This window comes from Protopterus annectens, chromosome 8.part0, assembly GCF_019279795.1.
Source record: "Protopterus annectens isolate FY-2018-M chromosome 8.part0, PAN1.0, whole genome shotgun sequence".
Lineage (NCBI taxonomy): Eukaryota > Metazoa > Chordata > Ceratodontiformes > Protopteridae > Protopterus > Protopterus annectens.
Window position 1 is genome coordinate 1,804,111,779 of NC_056741.1, and position 26,622 is coordinate 1,804,138,400.

Consider the following 26,622-nt stretch of genomic DNA (forward strand, 5'->3'; position numbering starts at 1 on the left):
CTCTGAGACATTTACTCTGTCCCCTCCAAGGCAGCCTACCAAAAGGATTTCCCATTTGGAACCCCTGGAGTATTCCTATACCTCTCCAGAGCAACAACCGAGGAGGTCCCAAGGAAGCACCAGTGCAAAAGGGGATTTCCCTTTGGAATCCCTTACAGAGGACACTGATGATGATGAAGAGGAAGGGTCCCCCATATCACCACTCTAGGATGGCTCCTTTGGAGACATCATGGAAATCTTTCGCCAAAAGGGTAGTTAGTCTTCCAAAACCCCTGGCCCAGAGGAATTAGTATTTCTGGAAGCCTCTGGAAGTCTTTGGGTCTGGCCTATCTACTTCTTGGGTGTCCCCCCCCCCCCCGCGGGCCCCCTTATGGACCTTGTGTCGCTCAAGCCGTGGAAGGAACAGGACACAGTGTAACCAATTCCCAAGTGGCCTGATAAGATCCTTAGTGCCCCTTGTGACCACCCACATTGGACTAAGGGAATTCCCATCAATGCCATGGTGGTTTCAGCCACCACCAAAACGAGCTGGCCCAGCAGAGCTCTACTGTCCATCCCCTTAACAGGGAGTCTAAGGCTTGGGACAGGTTCAGAAAGTGGGTTTATGCTTCAGCAACTTTCCCATTGTGAGCGCTGAACTACTTGACACACACATAACCAGGCTACAGAGGGACTTAGTTAAGGAACTGTAGTTCTGTCCCAGAGTCCATGTCTGCTGAGGAACAGAAGACTTTTCCTCAAGAATGGCCACCCACCAGTCTGCTTCTAATATGTCCATGAGGTTGATCTCTCATGCTGCCTAAGGTACCTCACACGTGGCCGGATCAGGCATTGCCACCAGACGGCCATACCTGGATGCAGCTGTGTGATTTTTCAGAACCCTATAAGGTGTCCTTCGTCAGTGCTTCCTTCAACAGATTGACACTTTTTGGTCCAACAGTTAAAGACACTCTCCCAAAGTGAAAAGGATGGAAAGACCTTGTCTGCCATTGGGATATGCTTCTCTACCCCACAACGGACCTTTTCCAGGAACCAGCATGGAGGTAGGAAATTGTGGTTCTGTAAATCACATGGTCCTTTCCAGGATTCACAGGTGGGATCTTTCTCCCAGAGGCAGAGTGGGAAATGGTTATAATGGCAGATGCTGCCCACTTGGCAGAGGTGGTCCGCTGAACCAAGGGTCTCAAGATTCCTTCTCGGACAGAGCTAATCAGCAATCCTGAGGAATTGCCCAACTGCTGAACTCTGGAGGCAGTCAGGGGACACTTGTCTCTACACCCAACAGCCTGAGAAGCCATCACAAAAGATCATTGAGTGTTGAAAATTATATCCAGAGGCTATTCTATACCCTTTTTCCAAAAACTCTCACCAAACAAAATCCTCCTCGATGTTCCACTCAATCAGTGGGAGGCTGCAGCATTAGAGATTTCAAAGCTGCTCATAAAAAGAGTCATCCAAAGTGTTCCCCCCGACCAATTTGGATCAGGCATTTACTCCAGATTGTTTTTAGTGCCAAAAAGGATGGGGGACCTCAGAACCATTCTGGATCTTACCTCTCTAAACAAGTCTGTTGCCAACTCAAAGTTCTGAATGGTCACAATACAGTCCATTCTGCCCTTTCTGCAGAAGGATGACCGGATGTGCTCTACAGACATTCAGGATGCGTACTATTACATCAAAATGAACAGGCACTCCAGAAGGTATCTCCACTTCAGGCTGGGAACCAATCACTATCAGTTCAGAGCACTGCCCTTTGGTCTCAGCACAGCCCCCATGATGTTCACCAAATGCATGGCAGTCAGAGCAGCTCACCTGAGACTGAAAAGATTCCAGGTGTTTCCTTACCTAGACAATTTGCTCCTAACTGCTCCCACCAGTCATAGACTTCTAGAAGCCAGAGAATACCTATTCCATCTAGCCTTGACCTTGGGCTTTTCTGTCAATCTAAAAAAGGTCTCATCTTCACCCGGTTCAAGTCATAGACTTCATTGGAGCACGTTTGGACACCACTTGATCTCTAGCCTTTCTACCTCCAGACAAGATTTCCAGCCTGAGAGCTCGTGTCAAACAGATAATGGACATTACTTCTCTCCAAACAAGTCTTTTCCTAAAGGCTTTGGGATCCATGGTGCCACAGTCACTCTGGTGCCATCAGCCTGCCTTCACATGAGGGTACTTCAGTGGAGTGGACAGGCTCAGCAGGGCCATTCTGATGCCTCAAGAGTGGTCTCTCAATCCTTCAGAGGCAAATATGATCTTCCAGAGATGGGTTCAACCTTGCTGTGATCTGTTCGCATCTCCCTCCAACACCAAGTGCAGCGAGTTTTTTGCCCTGACTCCTCCTCAGGGGCAATCACAGAGAGACGCTCCAGTCCATACTTAGCCCCCCCCCCCGTCTGCTCTATGCCTACCCTCCTCTTCCGTAATTCTCAAATTTCTGCAGAAAGCTCAGATGTTGAAATGCCAAGTCATCCTCATTGCCCCACTTTGGCCCCACCAATTTTGGCTCCCCTTCCTTTAGTCTTACCTAGTTTGTCCACCTTGGACTCTGGATGCATCTCCAGATCTGTTGTCCCATCCATCAGGACACTCCCATCTGGATCTTCTGAACTTGAAGCTAACCACATGGTTACTCTACTTCCAATGATGCCTAGAGCTCCTGGGCTTTCTTCCCCAGTCAGAAAATTTTGATTGCGGCACACAAACCATCAGTGAGGAAGTTATACAACAGTAAGTGGAAGAGGTTCTCCATCTGGGCTCATGAAAACAATCTAGATCCTTCTTCTGCTCCAGTTTTAGCTGTGTTGGACTTCTTGGCATATCTTTTTAATAATGGGGCCAGGTTTTCAATGGTGAGAGTGCAACTGGCCGCCATCGCCAATTTTCACATAGGGGAAAATTCTTTCTCTCTAGTATCATCTAAATTGTGCAAGTTCTTCTTGAAAGGTACTTTTCTCCTACCTCCTCCTTCTATTAAGGACCCTGCACTTCCCTGGGACCTCACTTTGGTTTTACAGGCTTTAGATTTGCCCCCCTTCAGACCTTCAGCTAAGGTAGATTTAAAGTTTCTGACTTGGAAAACCATGTTATTGGCGGCTGTTACTTCATCCAAGAGAGTATCTGAGTTACAGGCTTTGTCTTGCAAGCCCCCATATCTGATTTTTTCAGAAGGACAGAGTTACTTTGTGTACTAACACTTCCTTTTTGCCCAGGGTTGCTTCTGAGGCTAGCATAAACCAAGTCATTAATCTGCTTGTTTTATTCCCAAAATTTAAAAACAAGAGAGAGTATTTGCTTCATACATTGGATGTACATAGACAACTCTTCTTTTATTTAGATAGAACCAAAACCTTTAGGAAATCTGACCAACATTTTGTATCCTTTTCCAAGTCCAGGTTGGGTAAACCAGTTTCCCAAAGTTACCCTAGCTCATTGGATAACTAAGTCAGCACTCCTGGAACCACACACTTCAGCAACTCAAGTAAATCCTTGTAAATGTCCGCAAAACACTTTGGAAGTGGTAAAACACTTCTATTAAACCAAAATAACAAAAAGATGAGCGCTTTCGTCAAGAACCTTCTCAACTTCATCAGATAACAAGCAACTCCAGAAAAACACTCTTAAGTACTTTCTGCAAGAGCATTAATTAAATAATAAACCAATCCCATCACACTGACTAAAAAGGACCTCCCTGAACTTATAAATGTTCATGAAATGCAATCATAAAGGTATTCTTAAAAATATTCTCTTTTAAACCAAAATTTAGATGTCATTAACAAGTGCAAAAATGTTGAAAGTAAATGTAAATACAAATACACACATATTGTATAAAATCTATAAAATGGTGTTTATATAAAAATGAAAGTATATATAAAAAATGTATATAAATATTTGTTATATTTTTTATATTTTACCTTTCCATTGCTTTTAGTTTTAACAGGCAAGCAACGGAGAGTGAATAATTTAATCCTGGCCATTGCCCCGAATTTAGGCAGACATACCAAATTAATTCTTGCTTTTCCAAAAGCAGCCACCATGGGCCACCTCTTTTATCCAAGTCAACTGTGTCCACAATGAAAATTTTGAAAGAGTAGTCTGATTTTTCTGTGCTGTGTTTACTCAAGGCAATTGTGGATTTCCCAAGTCTGATATCCCTTTAGTCCTCATAAATTCTGTTTTTAAATTTCCTCTCAGTCTTTCTGACATAGAAACATTGACATGAGTTACACACTGCACAATAGACAACTCTTTCAGTATGACAGTACACCTTCTTATTCACCTGTATTTTAAAACCATTCACCAAGAATTCGTTGCCTTCCATCACAAAATTACACTGAGAACAGGAACCACATTTTTTCATAGACCCTGCATGTACAATGTTTCTGTTAGACTCTAAAATGCATTTCAGGTTCATCCCTGTCTTAAAAACAATATTTGGTTTAGTTCCAAACACATTCTGTGATATCCATATCATTAAGCAATATAGCCCAATTTTTGAATAAAATATCTAACACATCCTTACTGTTACTATGAAAAGTAGTAATAAAAGCACATTTAAAATTTGAATTCTGTTCAACATTGGACAGAAAAATCAGACCACTCTTTCAAATTTTTCATCACTTACAAGTCACTAGTCATAGCCAGTGTGTGTGTGATGACTCTGTTGTTAACTTTCAAGGTTATGGCCACTGGTACTGTTTTAAGGATTTTGCCTGCCTGCATTCTCAGAACCTCCCAGATTATGTCCAAAATGAAATTCTCCTTTGGATAGAAATGTAATTGTTGGCTTCTCTGAAACAGAGGTGATCAGAAAATGTGATGACAGGGTTAGGTTGATAAAAGAAATATCTCTAAGATTTTTTAAGTCTCTCCTTTTCCAAATTTTCTATCATCCAATTTTGGCATAAAACTAAATGCAGGTAAACAGATGTTTAAGGAGAAATGACTATTTAAGTGACCTTTGAGGCCAGTTATGGTTCTTTCTTTTCTAAACCTGTTTGTGATAGTGCCCAAATTCAAAATGATTTCACTTCCCAACTTGTTACTTCTTCTTTCAAGTTTCATTGTAACATGCGACTTAAAAGATGCTTGTCACAACCCTTTTCATCCAGACTTCAGGCTTTTTTATGGTTTTGTGTATCTGGATCACATTGTCAGTGCTCTGCTTTACCTTTTGGACTATCTACTGTACCAAGAGTGTTCACAAAGTATCTAGCTTCAGTTGTAGCTCATTGCAGGCTACAAGGTATCCATTTTCCCCCCATATTTAGATGCCTTGCTTATCTTTGCAGAATTTCTTTCTTAATGTCTGGATAATCTCTCTCTATCTCTCACTCTTTCTCTGTCTTGGATGAGAGATCACTTACAGAAGCTTGGATTCCAAGAGAACATGCAAAAGTCCATATTAACTTCTTCAGACAGAATTGTGTTCCTGGGGTGTCTGCTAGACACCTCAGTTCAAAGAGCCCTTCTTACACAGTAAAAATTACATCTGCATCTAGATCTATTTCTAAGTTTTACCAGTCAGACTTCTGTCACTATGAGGGAATACCTCAGGATTCTGGGTTTAATGGCATCCATGATTCTCTTGATACCTTTAGCAAGACTCCACATGAGAAAGATATAATGGTATCTGAAGTCTCTTTGGTCCAGCACCAACAACTATCTTCCTTTCAAATTCCAGTCCTGGGATTTGTGAAAAGAGAAATCACTTGGTGATAACATCCAATATCCCTTAATACAGGTCTCCACTTCTCCCCTTCTGTTCCAAAGCAACTAGTCACCACATACACATTGGACTTTGCTTGTGGAGCAGTGTTAAGGGGGATAAAAGTGCAAGATCTCTCGGGACAAGAAAGTCAGAGAAAAGCACATAAACATAAATGAGATGTTAGCTAATATAAAGGCTCTCATTTCCTTGAATCATCTCTGGTCCCCTGGACCTGTTCAGGCTGTTACAGTGATGTAGTACATAAACAAGCAAGGGGGAATCGGATCTTCCCCCTTATGCAGACTAACCATGTTAGCATGGGATATAGCTTTACACCACAATCTCATTCTACAGGCATTTTGCATTCCATCAGAGCAAAATTGCATGGAAGACAAGCTGAGCAGGTCAAAGGCAGACCCTCATGATTGGAAAATGGATCAAATCTTGGAAGACCCCTATCTATCTGTGTGGAATTCCTCAAGTAGACCTTTTTGTCTCCTCTCTGAACAATCAACTGGAAAAGTTCTGTACCACGTATCCATGCATAAAGGCCAGGAAGACAGATGCTTTTTCTTTTCTTTTACTTGGACATTAATGTACCCGTGTGGTTTTCCGCCCTTTCCACTGATATCTGGCATGCTTCTGAAGATTCAGAAGGAATCCCTCAAGATCATTGTGGCGACTCCCTTCTGATTCAGGCAATAATGGTTTTCCGTTCTTTTGGAATTGGCCAGGGGCAATTATCACAAGCTTCCTCAAAGAGTGGATTTACTCACACAAGACTAGGGGTGTTTGATGCATCTCGATCCCAAAACAATTACAAATGACTGCCTGAATGAGAGGGTCTTAATACTTTTAGGCACTTGTTTATTGAGCATTTGCAGCAAGTGCTAATGGAAGTAAGAAAACCTTCTACTAGAAGATTATATATAAGCAAATGGAAAACAGCCAGCACCCATTCTGACATAGTATTCCACTGTTTTTACAATATTTGTGTGAGTTACTATCCTATGATCTGTCTCACTCCTCTCTTAAGGTTGATTTGTCAGCCATTTCAGTATGTCATCCCATAGATCTTATCTTTTAATGCATTATCATGTCAAAATGTTTTTAAAATGGATGTTACATAGGAAGCCTCCAAAAAACGTTTGAATTAGCTCAACTGTCTAACTTGAGGTTCTTAACATGGAAAACAGTTTTGCTGATTGCTCTGACCTCTTGAAGAGTATCTGGAATGCAAACTTTATTGTGGATCAACCATAGCTATCTCATTTTCCACAGATAAAGGGTTTCTTTGAGGTATAATCCTTTTTTATGCCTAAAGTGGTGTCAGAGTTCATTTTAAGCCAAAATGTACATCTCCCTTTGTTCTTTCCTGACTTGGATGTCTGCAGACAGCTGGGAACTATCTTGACAGAGCAAAGTCTTTCACAGTTTCCTATCAGTTGTTCACTTTTTTTTAATGTAAAAAGAGGCAACCTGCACCAAAGCAGACTTTCCAAACTGTTGTCTCAGGCTATTACCTTTTGTTACTTCCACCACAACAAAACTCTTTTGGACAGGGCCAGGGAACACTCTACCAGAGCCTTGGCTTCATGTATGACTTTTTGGAAAAGGTTGGATTGTAGGAGTATTTTAGAAGCAGCAACTTGGTCTTCTGTGCATAGTTTTGCAAAGCACTATATAAACTAGATTAGTTTTCCAAGTCTAGAACAAGCTTGGTTAGGATCATTCTCCAGGGCCACCTTCACTCCTCGCCATCCATCTCCCAATTGTTCTAAGCTATGGTAATGTACCCATAATGCTTAGGCTACTGCAACAGTAATCAGTTTGAAGAACATAGTACAATTGTGTAAGTAAAGTTACCATAACAGTGGATATTCAAATGATCAATTCCGCACCTTATCTCCATCCCACTTGTTTTCTGGTGTGTGTTTTATGCCAAAGTGTGGGCATATGTTTTTGCTTTTCCTAGCAATGTCCTCTCAGGGCTTTGGCCGCCCCCTCTAAGTTGCCGTGAAAGCTCTGAAGGGCTTAGTGCCCAAACCAGTCATTTTAGTTAGCTGAGCTCATGCTGACTAACTGTTTGGGCATGTAGAAAGTGTCCTGAATCTTTGAAAGTTGTCCAACTTGTTATATCCTATGCAGGGTATAACCTATATAGCTTAGTGTTCTACAGCCATGAATCAGTATGAACATAGTGCAGTTGTGTAAGTAAACGTACCATAACAGTAGGTATTCAAATGATCATTGCTGTAGAGGCCACTCCTTCCATCCCCCTTGTTTTTTTGATGTGTTATTTATGCCATGGTGTGGTCTTTTATTTTTTGTTCTTCCTTGCATTATCCTTTCCGGGCTTAGCCTTTCTCTGTTGTTGCCATCAAAGCTCTGAAGGACTTGGCACCCAAACGTCCATTTTAGTCAGCTTAGCTTGAGCTGCCAGACATTTTTAGGCATGTGGAAAATTGCTGAAGCTGTGGAAGCTGGCCAGTTGTTACATCCTTGGCAGGATCTAACCCATATAACTTAGTCTACTGCAGCAATGATCATTCAGGCATCTACTGTTATGGTATGTTTACTTCCACAGCTGTACTGTCCTAATTCTCTGCACCAGACAGCAAATAAGCTACCTGTAGACCTCAGAAAACACCATAATATCAAAAAGTTTGCTGTGTAGAGATGTACAGTATTAAAAAGCATGTTGGAAATGGAAAGAAGTTGTACAGATAGGTGGCTGTACTCATTTTTTTAAAGAGCTTTATTGCTGGAATAAATTTGATCATGGCTAATAAACACTGCTACTTTTAGGATTAGTAAGCTTCGGAATTGTAATATAGGAAATTCTAAAGAGCATTTAATGGCAAATAATCAAGCAGTAATCACTCCATGTTTATATTAAAAAAATAGTTTACTAAATGTGTTTCTACCAGTTTGTCACTTTTAAACTAAGGGTTATGTATGTCAGAGATAAGGGATCTTTGCTGGTTTGGTTGGATTCCTACCCATAAATAATAGCAGTTTTTGCTCACTGTTGAAGAATTTTCTATATTGGCTTTAGAAGGCATGATGTTGTTGCTTTTCTAGTTTGATCCCAGGATGACTGCTAAAATTTAAATTTTTTTTGTACTTTTTGGGAACCACATGATTCCACAGAAGAAGTGTGTCTTGCTCAGGGTCGCATGAAGTGCAAGGAAGAGACAAATGCATCTTGTACTGCATCTTCCACATGACATGATTTTTTTCTTCCTCTTTAGGACTATGGCCATGAACTTATTTGTATCACAGAAAAAGAGAAGTTTGTCATTCCTATACGAGCCGTTGGAGCAAGGGCAATGCTGGATTTTCCTGACCAAGTGAATTTCTCTTCTTGCCCAGTAAAATATAACTCTCAAAAAACATTACTTGTGCGCAATGTTGGAAACAAAGAGGCTAAATTTCATCTTCAAACAGTGAGGTATGGGACGTTGTTATAATTATATGGTTTTACATGTCCTATATTTGCACTGTGTTGCATAACATGGCCTCTTTTACAGTGCTTTTCTATATTTCAACAACTGTTGCAACAGGCAATATAATATGCACTGACATAGCATAGTTTACATTTTTAGCAAATCTTTCCTGTGTTGTGAACTGGATGAAAGCTAATATGTTTTAGAAAGAAATTGGATCATTTTAGTCTTATCTTCCCTGCTCTGTTTTACTCCTTTATTTAATTTAGTTATTTATTTGTACTACATTATACCGCAGTTCAGTATGCAACCTTGTTTAACATAATTATGCAAAAACTTTCTGGACTGCATCACAGATGGTCCATAGGTGGGCATATAAATTACTGATACATATAGGTTCATAGGTTGGTATGAGGCTATCGGCCCTAGGGCCTATACAAGCCTAGCCATAACAATTTCCTGGCTGTTTCTTCCCACAGTATTTAGTTCCCTGGACCCCTGTCTAGCAGGGTGACTGACATGATCCTCTGGGTGAATTTCCTGTCTCCCATCCAATCATCAAGGTTCCTGTTGAAGAGGGCCAAAGAGGCCCTCTGCTTGATATGTATGGGCAGTCTATTCCAGAGTCTGGGGAGTCTCTCAGTCAGGAACCTATCCCTCCAGCATGTTTTGTTCATTGTGATGACAAGGTTTAGATCCTTGGAGCATGTGACTCTGAGGGATTGGGATTTCTTTAAGTGTAGCATGTCCAACAGCTCTGGGTTTGACATGGCCTTGTATGTTAAGTAGAGCTTGCTTCTGAGTAGACGATATGTGACAGAGTATAGATGGAGTTCTTTTAGACGGTCAGCATAGAGCATCTGCTTTAGGCCTGTGATTCTTTTAGTGAGGTATTTCTGTGGCCTTTCCCCCAGTTGTTGCAGATGTCTTGAGAGGTACATACCAAATGGTCCATTGTATTCTATAATGGGTCTAATGAGGGATGAGTACAGTGGGACAATAACCTCCTTTTTTCTGGATGAAAAGCCCTTAGTGATGAGATGTGCCACATAGAAGGATTTCCTGACTGTTGTGGCGATGTGGTTATCGAAGGTGAGACCACTGTCCACCTGTGTCCTTAAGTCTCTATCACACTTTCGGTGTTTAGTGTACTGCCACCTATGTGGTAATTCACGGGTACATGTTTTTTTCCCAAAGGGGATAACTATACATTTCTTGGCATTGAGCTCGAGTCCATGGCTCTGGCACCAAGCATCTGTTTCTGTAAGGCCTTTTTGTAGAATATCTGCATCATTTGGGGATTCAATAATGGCTTCCAGTTTGCAGTCATCTGCGAACTTTGTTAACCAGAGTCCCTTAGTGTTGGCCTGTACTTCAGAGAAATAGATGCCAAACAAGAGCGGTCCCAGGACTGAACCCTGAGGTACTCCACTTGTCACTTGTCTGGAGATGGATTTAGAGTTGGCTACTTGTACAGTGTGGGTTCTGTCAGTAAGCCAGTTGGCAACCCATCGAGTGACGTAGGGATTAATGCCCAGATTAGTATGTTTATCAATGATTCCAGAGTGGAGGATGGTGTTGAAGGCCTTGGCAAGGTCCAAATAGGCTGTGTGGACAACCTTACCCTTGTCCACGGCTCTGGAGACTGATTCAAAGAAGTCAATCAGGTTCAGGAGGCAAGATCGGCACTTCACGAACCCAAACTGCATGGGTTCCAGTTTTTGAAGGTTGCCAATGTCTTTGTTTATAAGTTCCATGATAATGCATTCCATGGCTTTGCATATCAGGCTAGTCAGACTGATGGGGAGGTAGTTCCCAGGATCCAAGGTGGATCCCCCCTTGTGGAGTGGGATAACTGTAGCTGTGCGCCACTCAGTGGGCACAAAGCCTGAGGTGAGGCTATGATTAAACATGACACTTGGGTGAGGTGTCACTTCATTTTTTAGTTCATGTAGTACACAGCCTGGAATGTCATCTGGTCCCATGGATGCTGTATTCTTAGCTTTGGAGAGTGCTTTTTTTACCTGTGTGTCCGTTATTACTGGAATATGGCAATCTTTCAGTATTGAGATGGGCCCTTTAGGGGATGAGAGGAGAGTGAAGTTGGCACTGAATCGATCTGACAGGATATTGGCAGTATCCTTGGGATCAGTATATTTAATGCCATTCTGTTGTAGCTCAGAGCAGATCTGTGCATTGCCATTTAGATTGCGGTGGTGGTGCTGCGGTAGCATTGTCACCTCACAGTAAGACGTTGTCCTGTTTGATTCTCAGCTAGAGCATCTTCTGTGTGGAGACATGCGTGAATGGGCATACCTTCATTGAAGGTTGTGCAACAGGGCCGGCAACACAGCACATAAAAATCTATTGCCAATCATTAGCGGACCGGAGATCCACTGTGGCGACCCCTAACTGGGAAAAGCCAAAAGACACAACAACAACAACAACAACAACATAGCTATAGAATGCCTTATGGTTGTCTTTGGAATCTTTGGCAATTTCATTTTCATAACTAGCTTTGGAGGATTTTTATATATCTCAGCTTCTTACTGAGGCTGGTAAGGGAGTTTTTTTGCATCCTGGGATTTTCCTCTTTTCTGCAACAGTTTCTTCCTTTTGTTGTAAAGTTTGTTTATGGCAAGGGACCACCAGATCGACTTCCTTTCTTTGGAGAAGAGCATCTTGGTTCTATTGGGGATAGCATGATTCATGCATGTGTGGATGTGCTCGTACAGTGCCTTAGTGTAGGATTCAGCAGTCGAACTTTCAGTTCCCGTCTGCATGGGTGTCATGAAGTTTGTCACTTCTAACTTGGGTTGCATGAAGTTGGCTTTGGAGAAGTTTTTTACAGAGGCTTCCTTACTGGGGAGGTGGGGTGGGATGTGGATGTCAAGGGTGATTAGCTTATCGTCAGACCTGACCAACGAGGGGGTGACCATAGGTGTGGAGCATCGATTTCCCATGTTGGTAATGACCAGGTTAAGGATATTGGAGCCCCTGGTGGGACTAAGGATAGATACACACACACACACACATATATATATATATATATATATATATATATATATATATATATATATATATATGTTTGTATATTGTAATTATAGGTTAAGAAACATTTTATCCGGTGTACTTGAGAAACATTCACTAAGTGTTTTTTAGAATAAAAAAAATGTAGAGACAGATGAAGGTAAGATAAAGTACTTCTCTGGGAGAAGGTGCAAAGTCTGAAGCAGTTTTTCAGCAAGCAGTCCAAAAAATGTTTTTTTCAGTTTAGTATTCATTGGCTGTTTGCCCTACTCTCTCTGCTATATTTCCTTACGCTTTCCTGTAGATTAAGCCTTAGAACAGTTGCCAATTGTTATGTAATCTGGCAGATCATTCAATAACTCCAGTTGAATTCTGAGAGAACCCCTTAGCTGTAGTTGTATTAGATGTACCATATATTCCATACTAACATAGCGTTATAGAGTGTGCAAGTTGCATTGCATACATTATTGCATATTTCTCTAGAATCATTGTTTCCTTTGTTTGCTGGGTTGCCTTATCTGTGATTTGTGGAGTGTGCACATGCTTTTTTGTTTTTGCTGGATGTATAGCTGTTAAACAGACTTCCTTACTGACATATAGGTTGTATTGCCCTTCTGCCTTCCCCCTAGCAGTCTATCCAAGCTCAGAGCTCCTCCCACTGCATGTCTGAATGTGTGAAGGACAAATCATCTGACAGGACCTTGACTGCCCTTCAAACCCACAAACTGGACCCTTTCTGTTTTCTAGTGCCACAGTAGAAGGATCTCTTTGAAGACTGGTTTCCTCGCAGATTTACTTCAGCTGCTAAGCTCTGATTCAAACAAAGAAAAAAAAGGGGGAGTTATTTCCTCCTGCTGTCGTTTTCTGTTGGTGCTTGATTTGTGTATTCTGCAGATTTGCTTGTTTTTTTTCTTATTGGAAAGTTATATGTACTTTGAATTTTGTTTTTCCTACAGTATAAGAGTTATACTGCTTCTTTTAGCAGCTGCTGAGTTTTTGTGGAGATTTTAACCCTTTTATTTGTTGTATAAAAAGACTTCTCTTCAAACTCAAACCCTGTCGCAATGCACCTGACAACCTTCCTCAAACAATCTGCAGACAGCATTGCCTATCCTATTTCTATTCTTATAAACAGACCCATACAAGAATCATACGTCCCTTCTATCTGGTGCCATGCTTACATCATCCCCCTTCACAAAAGTGGCAAAAATACTGATACCACCAACTTCAGGCCTTTTGCCAACCTTTCCCCTCTTTCTAAAATACTAGAGAAAACGATACAAGTACAACTCATGGCACACATAACACTAAACAATCTCCTCTCCACTACCCAACACGGCTTCCGCCTTGGCCACAGCACCATGACTGCCCTTCTTTCCTTTCTTGAAACCATAAACCTCAAATGCGACTCAGGCAAGTTCGTATCCACACTATTCCTACATCTGTCAAAGGCTTTTGACACCATCTCACACACCTTACTTGTTTCCCAACTCTCCACCCTACACCTCTCTCCCACCACCATCCTCTGGCTTTTCCAGCTACTTGTCCAACCGTCATCAAGCTGTCCAATGGAAAACTTCAACCTCCCCCTTCCTTCCCACACCCACATGTGTCCCACAAGGTTCTGTTCTTGGCCCTCTTCTCTTCAACCTATTCATTAACAACTTTCACCAATCCATCCCAGACTCCTCTATCATCCAATATGCAGATGACTTCACAATCATCTGCTCAGCCTTCTCCCCCCCTCCGAGCTCCTAGCAAAAACCCAGCTAGCCTTCTTCAAAACAGAAACCTGGATGCAGTCTACCCATTTGGCAATAAATGCAAATAAAACCAAACTAATGTTTTTTCCCCTACCAAAAACTCCACTTACAAATCCACATTCACCATACAGAGCCAAAACAACACCCTCCTTGAAATTGTTCCCAACACCAAGCTTCTTGGCATCATTATTGATGAAGAACTAAAATTTGACACCCACATCCGCTCTGCAATCAAAAAAACCCACCAAAAGTTAGGTCTCCTCTACAAGCACAACCACTTCCTAAGCCCCTCTTGCATCCACCTTCCTCCTCCCCTCCCTTATGTATGGTGCCCCTCTTTTCTCCAATCTCCATCTTGGCCTTCAGTCCAGACTTGAATCCTGCTACCACAAGATCTCCAAATTTGCAACCAATTCAAAAAACTCATCCCACCACTGCCACTCCCTCCTCACCCTCAACTGGCTTGAACTACCCAACAACCACAGTTACCTACAACTCACCATTGCCTACAAGCTCATCTTTAAATCTGCCAACTGCCCAGCTCTTGCTACTTCCTTAAAACCTTACATTCCCAACCACTCACTTAGATCCAAAACCCAAAATCTCCTTTCAGGTCCACAAATCTGCACGACCTCCTGGCCATCTACTGCTGTCCCACTCCTTAGCTAAACAGTGGAACTCTCTCCCCACACACCTATGCAACCTACCTAACCATGTAAATTTCAAATCTCAGCTACTCTCTTATCTTTCTTCCAAATGGGAATGCCCTTGCCATGCTCCAACCTAGCCCCCCCCCCCCTCATTCCACCTTACACTGATTCATCCAACTACCTCTACTATTACATCATCCTACCCAAAACAGTCCCTTCTCTACCAAAAAATAATTTTCTCTTTAATATATATTGTATTATACTCTCCACTCTCAATTATACTATAACCCTTTCCATGCATAATATTTTCCTAACCTACTAATGGCTAGTAGCTATATATTTTGAAATGTTAAACCTACAGTTGAGTTTATAACAAACATATTCACTGTATGTAAATGTTAAAATTTCTGTATTGAATTATGTCTTTTCATTTTTGTAACATTGTGACAAGCTAATTGCAAATATCATGGAGCTTATCTGTAAATGTTTAATTAGTTGTATGAACTATGTCCTTTTGTGACATATAAATATAACTTACAATTATTGTGGAGGTTTTCTCCCTGGGCCTCCGCTGAAAACGGGCTCATCTTGGCCCAGTGGACTTCCCCGGTCATCAAACTTAAAATAAAAATGGCTATCGGTGACTGTTTGATTAAGTTTCTCTACTAAGACCATTGTAGTGCACTTCCTTTCTTTGCCTTGAATCAGGGCTTAGCAGCTGAAGTAAATCTGCGAGGAAACCAGTCTTCAAAGAGATCCTTCTACTGTGGCACTAGAAAACAGAAAGGGTCCAGAACAACTTGTAAATCTCAGTTATTTCCATTGATTAAAGGCTTCTTTTGGAAGTTTTGACAGGAAAACGTGGCTATTTTTGCATTTTTGTTGGGGGGGGGGTATCTAAGATTATTTGAGATAATTGAGTAGATCTGCAGCATTTTAAACAATTTTTCCATTTGAATTATGGTTTTGGGACTGTTTTGTTTGTGAAACATTCCTGACAAGAATTTGTCTTAAGTTCATACTTAATTCCTTGCCTTAGACTATTTTTGGATGTTTCTATCCATGTGGGCTGAAACTAGCCTTTAATTATTAAAAGTAGGTGTCTTTGTGCTATTTAGTTTGGGATGGGTTGCAGAAATTGCTCTCTCTCTCTCTATCTTGGTGTGGTATTTAGAGTATTATAAATGCAGAATAAATTTTAGATTGCTATTTAGAAGGAGAATTGTGGGATTTATACATTTTACACTGAGCTAACTGTGCAACCAGTATATGATATTGATCTGGCTATGCCTCTCGCTATGGCTTGTGACTCCACAGTAACCTCAGCCTTAGGAAGGTATCGGACCACTTGTATTACCTCTAGGAGGACCCCTGGTATATTGGCATTATCGCAAATCTGCATGACATGAAGGTCAGACACATCCTCCAAGGCTGTACCATTGCCTACTTAAGGTATGGGAGAACAAAACCCTTTTGGAGTGGGGGAAGTCAGGGGTGAGAATCCATTGACATTGTTGATGTGTCTCCTCCCAGGGATTCACCCACTAGTGTAGTTCATGCAAAGAAGAGACAGAAGAGCAACCGTGTGGTAGGGTGACCGTTTGGCTGTTTTCTTAGCTGAGATGGTGGCTATGGCTACATCCATTGTTCAGGCTATTGACTGTGGGATAAATACCCAGGTTATGAGTAATGCCTGTGCATCCACCCCTGTTCGACCATCCAAAGATCCTGATTTTGAAAGGGATCCAGTGTCTGAGGTTTTGGGTCTGTCAGTCTGATCACTCTGTTTCCTCTAAGAATGAACAAATTCAGGAACCCAAAGAGATGTTTTCTTTTTCCCCAAATGCTGGTTAGATTTAAAGATGTATTCATTTGGGAGCAGTCATCAGCTGCCCCTGAGATCAGCAGAGTTTATAGTTTTTTGGAGGATGAAGCCCCTGAAATGGAGAACTTTCCTCCATTGATCCAACTGTGGAGGATGCTTTTAAGATTTGTAGTTCTCCTGTGCTTATTGAGGCTATGTCTAAAATGTGTTTAAAAATTCAAGGTATGTTCAACCATGAGTAGCCTCCAGGTTTTATTGTCTGTGGACCTTGCTTTTGTGTCCCCAGCTACTACTTCTAATAAAAGGACTTTGTCATCTTCAAATCATGTTCCTTCAGATAAACTAAGCAATTGGATAGAATCTCAGAGAAAGAAGTTGGCTTATTCCAGCATAGAAACTTTTAAAGTGTTTAACTGCTTGTGTTTTATGTAGAAGTTTTATATTGTTTAAATGAGTTGCTGCATCGTTACCTGCTGAGCAAATAATCTATGTCAAAATATTATTTTTAATGTTTCTTAGGTGTCAAAACATGCATTAGAGTGCCTTGGGAGGGGGCTGATGCTATTTCTAGGAATGCAGCATTGTCAGTGGTGATAAGGGGATATGTTTGGTTGCTTAGTCAGAAACTTTTCTGATGTGTTAAAAAAAATAAAATTTCTATTCTGCTCTTGACTGGGTGTGTTTCGTATTTGGTGTGTTTGGTACGGCAGCTAATTAGTTATTTAAACACTGGGGTGACAGAGGTATACTCATGCAAGGGATGTCAAATATTTCATATTCTCAAATTTCCCTCCTTTAAGCAGGATAATTATCAGTGACCTTCCAAACAAAAGTCCCAACCAAGCAAAAAACAAGGCCATACAAAGAAATGGCAGGACGAAAATTCTGCCAGGCATAGTAAGAAGGATTCCTTTCCCAAAAAGGGTAATTCCCTCCCAACTTATGCTTATGCCAAGGCGCATCACTCGTCTTTCTCAAGTCCTGTCCCTGGTACCACTTCTGTAAAGTTCTGTTCTCTCTCTCTCTCTCTCTCAACAAGGCAGCTTTGGCATCAGTGGTTTCTGACAAATGGGTGCTCAACATTGTTGGTAGGCGTTACATATAGCAGTGGAAAAAGTGGCTGCCTCCATTTGTTGGGGGGGTGTCTTTCTCATCTGCCAGACTAAACTTTGTTGTCCAGCAAATGCTGGACTCTGGTCAGAGAACCAAGTCCCTGCTTTGGAAAGACTAAGAGGTTTCTACTCCAGAATTTTCCTGGTTCCCAAAAAAGATCTCTCATTGTGACAGGTGTTAGACCTTTCCTTTTTCAATACATTTGTCAAGGTCCCCAAGTTCAAGATACTCAGCCTGCAGACAGTGCTTCACCTGTTGCCAGACCACTACTTCTGGTGACCCTGGACTTGATGGATGCATGTCATCATATCTCCATTGCTTATCTCTTCTAGAGATTTTTGAAATTTGTTGTGTCTGTCTTGCATGGTTAATTTTCTGTATTGCCCTTTGAGCTATCCACTGTGCCTTCAGTGTTTACCAAATGCCTTGTCCTATTCTTCCTTACATGGATAACTTATTGATCTGATCAGAGTCTGCATTCAGGTGTTTGGATTCAGTACAGAAGGTCTCAGCTGTACTCTTCTAGGTGGGTTCAAGTTGAACCTCCAGAACTTGGGTTCAAGTTGAACCTCCAGAAGTTATGTCTGCCACCCTCACAAAGATTAGTATTTCTGCTTTACCTAATCAATTAAAACAAGAGAATTACCTTTCTTCCCAAAGGTAAGATACTGTTTTACTAGGCAGTGCTTCTGGAATTCTCTTGGAAGAATATCTCTTTGACAATAGAATTATTAAAAATTTTTGGGCTGTTGTTGTCCATGATTCTCATGATACCACTGTCCCATCTTCAGATGAAAAAAATTCAATGGTATGTGTGAAATTGTTTAATCTTAGCCTCACCTCAGGATACGTACCCAAGGAGTGGCGCACGGCGACTGTGGTCCCACTTCACAAGGGCGGTGCCTCCACCGACCCTGGAAATTACCGTCCCATTAGCTTGACAAGCCTTATCTGCAAAGCCATGGAGAGGATCATAATGGAACTCATAAATAAAGACATAGGGAACTTGCAGACTTTGGATCCAACCCAGTTTGGCTTTGTCAAAGGCAGATCATGCCTTTTAAACTTGGTTGACTTTTTCGAGACAGTCACCAAGGCCATTGATGAGGGAAAGGCAGTCCATACAGCCTACCTTGACCTGGCAAAGGCCTTCGACACAATACCCCACTCAGGTATCATTGAAAAACTCTTCAGCTTGAATGTAAACCCATACATCACAAGATGGGTTGCAAACTGGCTAAGTGACAGAACCCACAGGGTCAGAGTTGCTGGAGCCATGTCAGACTCGAAGCCTGTCACAAGTGGTGTCCCACAGGGATCAGTCCTGGGTCCACTCTTGTTCGGCATCTACTTTTCTGAAGTACAAGCAAACACAGGAGAGTTATGGCTGACAAAGTTTGCAGATGACTGCAAACTGGGCGCCATAGTCGAAAACACATCTGACACAGATATCCTTCAGAAGGGCCTCACAGAAACGGATAACTGGTGCCAGAGCCATGGCCTAAAGTTAAATGCCAAGAAATGCATAGTCATACCCTTCGGGAAAAACAAGGTTACCCCTAGCTACCATATAGGTGGCAATTCACTGAGCACAGAAGAAGTCATCAGGGATCTGGGGACCCAGGTTGACAGTAGCCTTCGTTTGACACTCATGTTGCTAAAGTAGTTAGGAAAACCTTCTACATTGCCCACCTGATCATGATGGGATTCACAAGTAGATCCAGGGAGGACAAAGTCCAACTGTCCTCAACACTCATTAAAACTATGATTGAGTACAATGCCCCATTCGAATGTATCTGACCCGACACCTGCAGCAGCTGGAAAGGCCCCAAAAGTTCCTCACCAAAAGGATAAAGGGTCTCAAAAATATGTCTTATGCTGCCCGACTGAAAGAACTCCAGCTCTATTCAGTCTCATACTGCTTGCTCAGAGGTGACCTGTGCCTGACATATAAGGCCATGTCAAACCCTGATTTGATGAATATGCTTCACCTCAAAAAATCTAGATCCCTCAGAACCACAAGGGCGGAGACTTAAACCTTGACACGGTTATTAATAGAACATGCTGGAGGGACAGATTCATCACCCAGAGACTCCCTATGCTGTGGAACAAAATCCCGGTACATGTGAGGCAGAGCACCTCGCTGGCCTTGTTCAAGAGGAATCTTGACCAATGGATGGGGGATCGCAGATATACCCCAGGGATTACTTCAGTGTCACTGCTTGACAGAGGCACAGCAAAATAATAGGCATAGTTTTATTCAAACTAAAGGGGTGGCGAAAGCCAAATAACTATGGGCTAGGCTTATAAATGCCCTTGGGCAGATAGCCTAGTACGAACCTATGAACCTATGAACCTATGAACACCTTTGTTCCCTAGAATCCCAGTCACTGGTGCTGCCCTTCCTCAAAAGAGTATTGTAATGCTGAAGTTAAAACAGTTTAGTATCATTCCACGACTTGCTTTCTCCCCTCCAGAGCCAGTGTAGTCTGTCCAGACAGATTTGTCAGACTTCGCTTGGGGAGCTGTGTCAGTGGAGATGCAAGTACAAGCCACTTGATGGCCAAAGATGTATGGAAGCACATCAGTACCAAGGAGCTTTTTGCTGTGACTCACACCTTTAAAGTCCTTCAAACCTATGGATTCTAGGTTCTCTTCTTGTAGTTATGGACAACACCACATTGATGTGGTACCTCAACAAACAAGGGGGTACAGGGTCTTACACTCTGTGTTTTTGGCAGTGATGACCTGGGAGCTGGCTGAACAGTATTCCTCGACTCTTTGGGCATCATACTGTCCCATCCAAGCAGAATGTTGTGGCAGACAGACTAAACAGATCGTGGGCAGACCCGTACAAGTGACAGCTCAAAGCAGTGGTGTTCCAGGATCTAGTCCATATGTGGACAGCACCTCAAATAGATCCTTACCTCATTTAAAAAGTGGCAGCTGGAAAAATTCTGTTCCAGACATCTTTTCAGCCATGCTTGGAGGACCAATGCAGTCTTGTTCCCTTGGGCAGGAATGTTATCGTATGCATTTCTACCCCTTTCACTGATTCACAAGGTACTTCTGAAGATTCAGAAAAAAGTGTCAAACAGCATTGTGGTGACCCCTGCTGGCCCAGACAATCTTGGTTCTTCCTTTTAATGGTGTTGTTCAAGGGCAGTTACCACAGACTTCCTTACACTCTGGATCTGCTTACACATTCTCAAAGGTGACTGTTGTACTCACTTTGGAGAAAATTCAACTGACAATCAAGATGATTCAGTCTTGACTCTGTTTAGGCACTTCCTTCATGGGGATGTGCAGCAGGTGTTGAAGGCCAGCAAACCTACTACTAGAAAATCTTATGTTTACAATAAATGAGGCTTTTCAGGTGGTACCTAAATGGAAACCAAGGGTCCACTGAGATAAATATCCCTCTGTTCTTGAAATATTTGTGTGAGCTACTTAAGGATGGCTTATCATATGTATCCATTAAGGTGCATTTAGCAACCATCTCTGCTTTTCTACGAATGGATCATCCTCTTTCTTCTCTTAAGGTAAAACAGTTCATGAAAGGATTTCTGCATATGGGACTTCCTCCCAAGTAAATTCCTCTTTTGTGGGATCTCACATTTTTTCATACAGCAGCATAAGCTGATCGGTTCTTAACATGGAAAGCTATTCTCCTTATTGCTCTATCATCTGCAAGGCAAGTTTAAGCTGAAAGCTCTCATGGTGGGGACAACCTTACCTGATTTTCCATAGGAATGGGGTATGTTAAGCATTAATCCTTCTTTTGTGTCAAAAGTGGTCTCAGAATTCTCTTTCAGTAAATCTATTAATCTCCTTGTGTTTTTTGGGAACCTAAGAATAAGGAAGAGAGGATAGTTCATACCTTGTATGTGCGTCGACCATTGAGGTACTACCTCAACAGAATGAAACTCTTTAGGACGGCTGAAAGGATTCTTCTTTCCTCCACATGGGCAAAGAAAGATAACCTGTTTCCAAGTAAACCATTGTATGCTGGTTGTCCTCTGGCATTTTTTTGTTACACCCACCATGGCAACCCAAATCCAGGCAAGGAAAAGGCACATTCCACCAGGGCCTTTTCTCTTCAGTGGTAGCAAAGGAATAGACTCTAGGAGTATGCTAGAGGCAGCAACTTGGTCTTTGTCCATGCATGGATACCTTTTCTAAAACCAGAGCAGGCTTCACTATTGCCATTACCATTCTCAAGGGGCTCCTGGACCCTTTATCCTTCCTCCCAGGGTGGGTAAGCTTTGGGAATCTAACTTATATGCCAGTAAGGCAGCGTGAATGTTGAACGTAGAACAATTGTGCAGGTTCCACTTACTTGTAACAGTACATGTTCATAGAACACACTGCCTTAGTGGCAATACCCTCCGACCTTCCTCCTTTTTGTTGGTTGTATGCAGTTTGTGATTGGAGTTTGCCACTGAGTTTTGTTAAGATGTTTTATTGGCGGGTGAATGTGTGTGTGTGTGTGTGTGTGTGTGTGTGTGTGTGTGTGTGTGTGTGTGTGTGTGTGTGTGTGTGTGTGTCTGGGAGCTTTTGGTTTGGAACAGTAGGTGTTTGCAAAGCTTGTATTTTTTTTTCTGATCTTCCTGCTGAACTCTACAAAACATAAAGGGTCCTATCTGGGTTTGAAAGGCAGTCTTGGTCCTGCCAGGTACTTGGGTAGCTCGGAATCAATGTCACCTTTGGAGTCAGGGCAGGTCAGTGCCACTGAGTTTCTTCCATTTCCTGCCTCTGGTTGCAAAGAAGTCTCTTCAGATTCAATCTCCATTTTGGCTCTTGAAGCCTTTGAAAAGGCCCTTGCCAGGCTAAAACAAGGGTTATTGTCATCTTACTGTGTTCCATCCTGATCCCTACTGGATACTGCTCTTGACTACTCTCATACCTATTGTTGGGGACAGTCAGCTGCAAAAAGCCTCAGGGATGCTCACCTTGATTCTGAACCTTCTCTGGAAGCTCCACTGAGACAGGTCCCCAAAAGCAAACTTGTAAGAGGAGATATTTGGATTCTTCTCCAGAATCAATCATGGAAGACAAGGACTTGGATGAAGGAGAAGGTTCCCCAGGATCCTCTCTTGAGGATGTCACATTAGGTAACATTTGAAAATTGATGAAGCATTAATGGGGTTGTTCCTCAGATGCCCTGGAAGAGTCATGAGGATGGTCAAAGATCAGTCCATTTTGTCTCTACCAAGGAAGGGTGATTGGATATGCTCGATAGATTTCCAAGATGCCTACTATCATACCAAGGTAAACTGGCAATACAGGAGATTTCTCCATTTCCATCTGGGAGAAAGTCACTGGCCCAATAATCAAGGAGCCACAATCCTCACCACTGGCAACAGTGAGGGGTGTACACAGTGGGAGAATGAGAAGTACACACACAGTAAAGTACAGTTTCCCTTAAGAGCACACAGAGATCACAATCAGTCTTGGGCTGGTTTCTCACTCTTTCTCCAGATCCCCAATTAGACTCCCCACTGGCACAGCTATAGGGTTAAGAGCTCAGTTGAGTGGCCAAGCTAAGATGTCCAGCACCGTCTCTGTCCAACAAGTGCTTTGTGTCCCTGCCCAAGTAGCTTACACACAGACACACACACACACACACACACACACACACACACACACACACACACACTCGGAGATTTGATTTATAGACAAACCCACAGATACTCCTGGGGAAGGCTGGCACAGGTATACTAGTTATGCCCCCTTTTGCCCAGACTGTATGGTAGTTATCATTGCCACCAGCCAGCTCTTTATCAGCTACTTTAAAGGCCCTTACAAAGGGTGACCAATCCTATTGTGTAATGTTTCTGTTAACCATATGGTAAGTGTGTCCAAGAGCAAGGCTATTGAAGTGGCTTGTACAGTGTCACCAAATACATATGCAAGTATATCTCTAAACAAACCAGCCACAATTAAAAGGTTTAAATATATTTAATAATAAATAATAAAAGAACAAGACAATACTCAATCAACACAGTAACTATAGAGTTCAGAATCACAGGAAATATTTTAAAACAACATTGCAGGACAGTCTCAAATAAGTATAGAAAACATCAAAACTAATCTTTACTATATTCCTATTTGTATCTAAGAGAAATCACTGTACCCTAGTTACTTACTGTTAGTAAGGCAAATGCAGATGATGAGTAGATGTTCTTGCTAGGTCCAAGACAACATACAAAATGCCTGGTCTCTCTCTCAGCCTAAAACCTATCACTGTTGCAGCAGACAGTATACCTGCTAACTTTCTGAAAATAGCAGCTGACTCCCTATCATATCCTGTCTCAATCCTAATAAACAGGTCCATTCAGGAAGCTTATGTACCAAAACTCTGGAAAATAGCCTACATCATACCTCTTCACAAAGGTGGAAAATCCTATGATTTCTCCAACTACCGGCCCATAGCTATACTATCTTCCCTGTTCAAACTTCTTCAGAAGTGCATACACTTGCAGGTTATGCAATTCTTGAGCTCACACAATCTTCTCTCCTTCACTCAACATGGTTTCCGCTCCCACCACAGCACAACCACAGCTCTTCTCTCATTCATCAATCAAGTAAATCATCATAGAAATAACAATAACTATGTATCCGCTATCTTTTTAGATCTCTCCAAAGCTTTTGACATGGTCTCACATCCCAAACTACTAGATGCTCTTGACTCACTCTCCTTCACTCCCCCTACTATCTCCTGGTTTAAAAGTTACTTATCTGGCAGACAACAAGCTGTCCAATGGCAAAACTAACTTTCTCACTCGAGGCACTCCTTAAAATGGAGAACATCGATATATGTGCAGTGACTGAGACCTGGTTCAAGGCTCCAGAGAGCATTCCTGCACTACCAGGCTATGACTCATACCACACATTTCAGCCATGTAACCTGGACCAAAACACCAAAGGGGGAGATGTGTCCATATTCATTAAGGATATCCACACCTCCAGGCTAGTTGCTCAGCATAATACATCCGAGGTTATCCAAGTGCAACTAACTCTGGGCAAAACTGCAATCCAAATTGTAGCTTGCTACAGATCCCCCACCATAACCCAGGATTCCCACTCCTCGTTCCTTGATGTACTGGAAAATATTAGGGTTCAACCAAACACCCTGATAATGGGCGACTTCAACTATTCCACCATTAACTGGGAAAACTACTCGTGTACCAACTCCTTAGCTCAACACTTTCTGGAATTCATAAATGCCAATGCCCTGGATCAACTTATCCACACCCCCATCAGGGGCAACAATATCCTAGACCTAGTCATTACCATCATGAGTGACTGGTGTTCCATACCTGAAGTCAACTCCTCATTGGTCTGATACGGCCATAAGCTAATCACCCTTGATATCCACATCCCGCCTCCACCCCCATTAAGGAAACCACGGTAAAATATTTCTCCAAAGCAAACTTCATGCTTCTTAAGACAGAAGTGGTGAACTTCATGACACCCATGCAGATGGACAATACAGTTACAACTGCTGAATCCTACACAAATGCACTCTATAAGCACTTACACAAGTGCATGGATCGTGCTATCCCAAACAGAACCAAGAAGCTATCCTCCAAAAAAAGGAAGCCAATCTGGTGGTCCCCTGCCATAAACAAACTGTACAACAGAAGGAAGAAACTGTTGCAAAAGAGAGTAAAATCCCATGAGTGGAGGAGCTCCCTGGTCAGCCTCAGTAAGAAGCTGAGATCCCTTATAAGATCCTCCAAAGCTAGCTATGAAAACAAAATCACCACTAATTCTAAGGACAACCACAAAGCATTCTATAGCTATGTCAAGAATCTCGATGGCAACACCCAGATCTGCTATGAGTTACAACACAACGGCACAAAAATTACAGAACCAACTGATATTGCCAACATCCTGGCAGATAGGTTCAGTGCTAACTTTACCCCCCCACCCCCTAAAGGGCCCATATCTATACAGGAAGAATGCAGAGTCCCTGTAATCACAACTACGCAGGTAAAAGCTGCACTCTCTAAAGCCAAAAACACAGCATCCATGGGACCGGACAACATCCCAGGCTGCGTTTTACATGAACTTCAGAACAAACTGGCTCCCCACTTAAGCACCATGTTCAATAATAGCCTCACATCAGGCTTTGTGCCCACTGAATGGCGCACAGCAACAGTTATCCCACTCCACAAAGGGGGCGCCACCACTGATGCCGGGAACTATCGACCTATTAGCCTGATGAGCCTGGTCTGCAAGGCCATGAAACGTATCATCATGGAACTCATAAACAAAGACATTGATAACCTCCAAACTTTGGATCCCACCCAGTTCGGGTTTGTGAAAGGCAGATCATGCCTCCTGAACCTGATCGACTTCTTTGAGGCAGTCACCAAAGCCATAGATGAGGGTAAGGTGGTTCACACAGCCTATCTTGACTGTGCCAAGGCTTTCAACACCATCCCCCATTCTGGAATTATAGCTAAACTCACTAAACTAGGTATAAATCCCTACATCACAAGATGGGTTGCCAAGTGGCTCACTGACAGAACCCACACTGTAAAAGTTGCAGACTCCAAATTTGACCTCAAAGCAGTGACAAGTGGAGTACCACAGGGTTCCATCCTGGGACCTCTCCTGTTTGGTATCTACTTCTCTGAAGTACAGGCTAACACAAAAGGCCTCTGGCTAGTGAAGTTCGCAGATGACTGCAAACTAGGAGCCATAGTCAAGTCCCCAAATGATGTGGATATCCTACAGAAGGGCCTCGCTGAGACAGATGCCTAGTGTCAGAGCCATGGCCTCAAGCTCAATGCCAAAAGGTGCAGTGTCATCCCCTTTGGTAAAAACTCTGTACCCATGAACTACCACATAGGCAGCAATCTACTTAACACTGAATGTGTGATAAGAGACCTTGGGGCCCAGGTGGACAGTAGCCTCTCCTTTAATAGTCACATCGCCACAGTAGTCAGGAAGCCCTTCTACGTGGCACACCTCATCATAAAAGGGTTCTCATCCAGGAAAAAAGAGGTCATTGTTCCCCTCTACTCGACACTCATTAGACCCATTATAGAGTACAACACCTGTTTTGGAA

The 26,622-nt window shown here is 42.3% G+C and overlaps 1 protein-coding gene across 1 annotated transcript in view; it reads left to right on the top strand.

The window, feature by feature from the left end:
- HYDIN (HYDIN axonemal central pair apparatus protein) overlaps positions 1 to 26,622 on the top strand; it is a 6,673,197-nt gene that overhangs the window by 190,889 nt on the left and 6,455,686 nt on the right. The window contains exon 5 of the mRNA XM_044079523.1: positions 8,965 to 9,164. Coding sequence (XP_043935458.1) covers positions 8,965 to 9,164 — 200 coding nt within the window. The remainder of the gene's footprint in view (positions 1 to 8,964; positions 9,165 to 26,622) is intronic.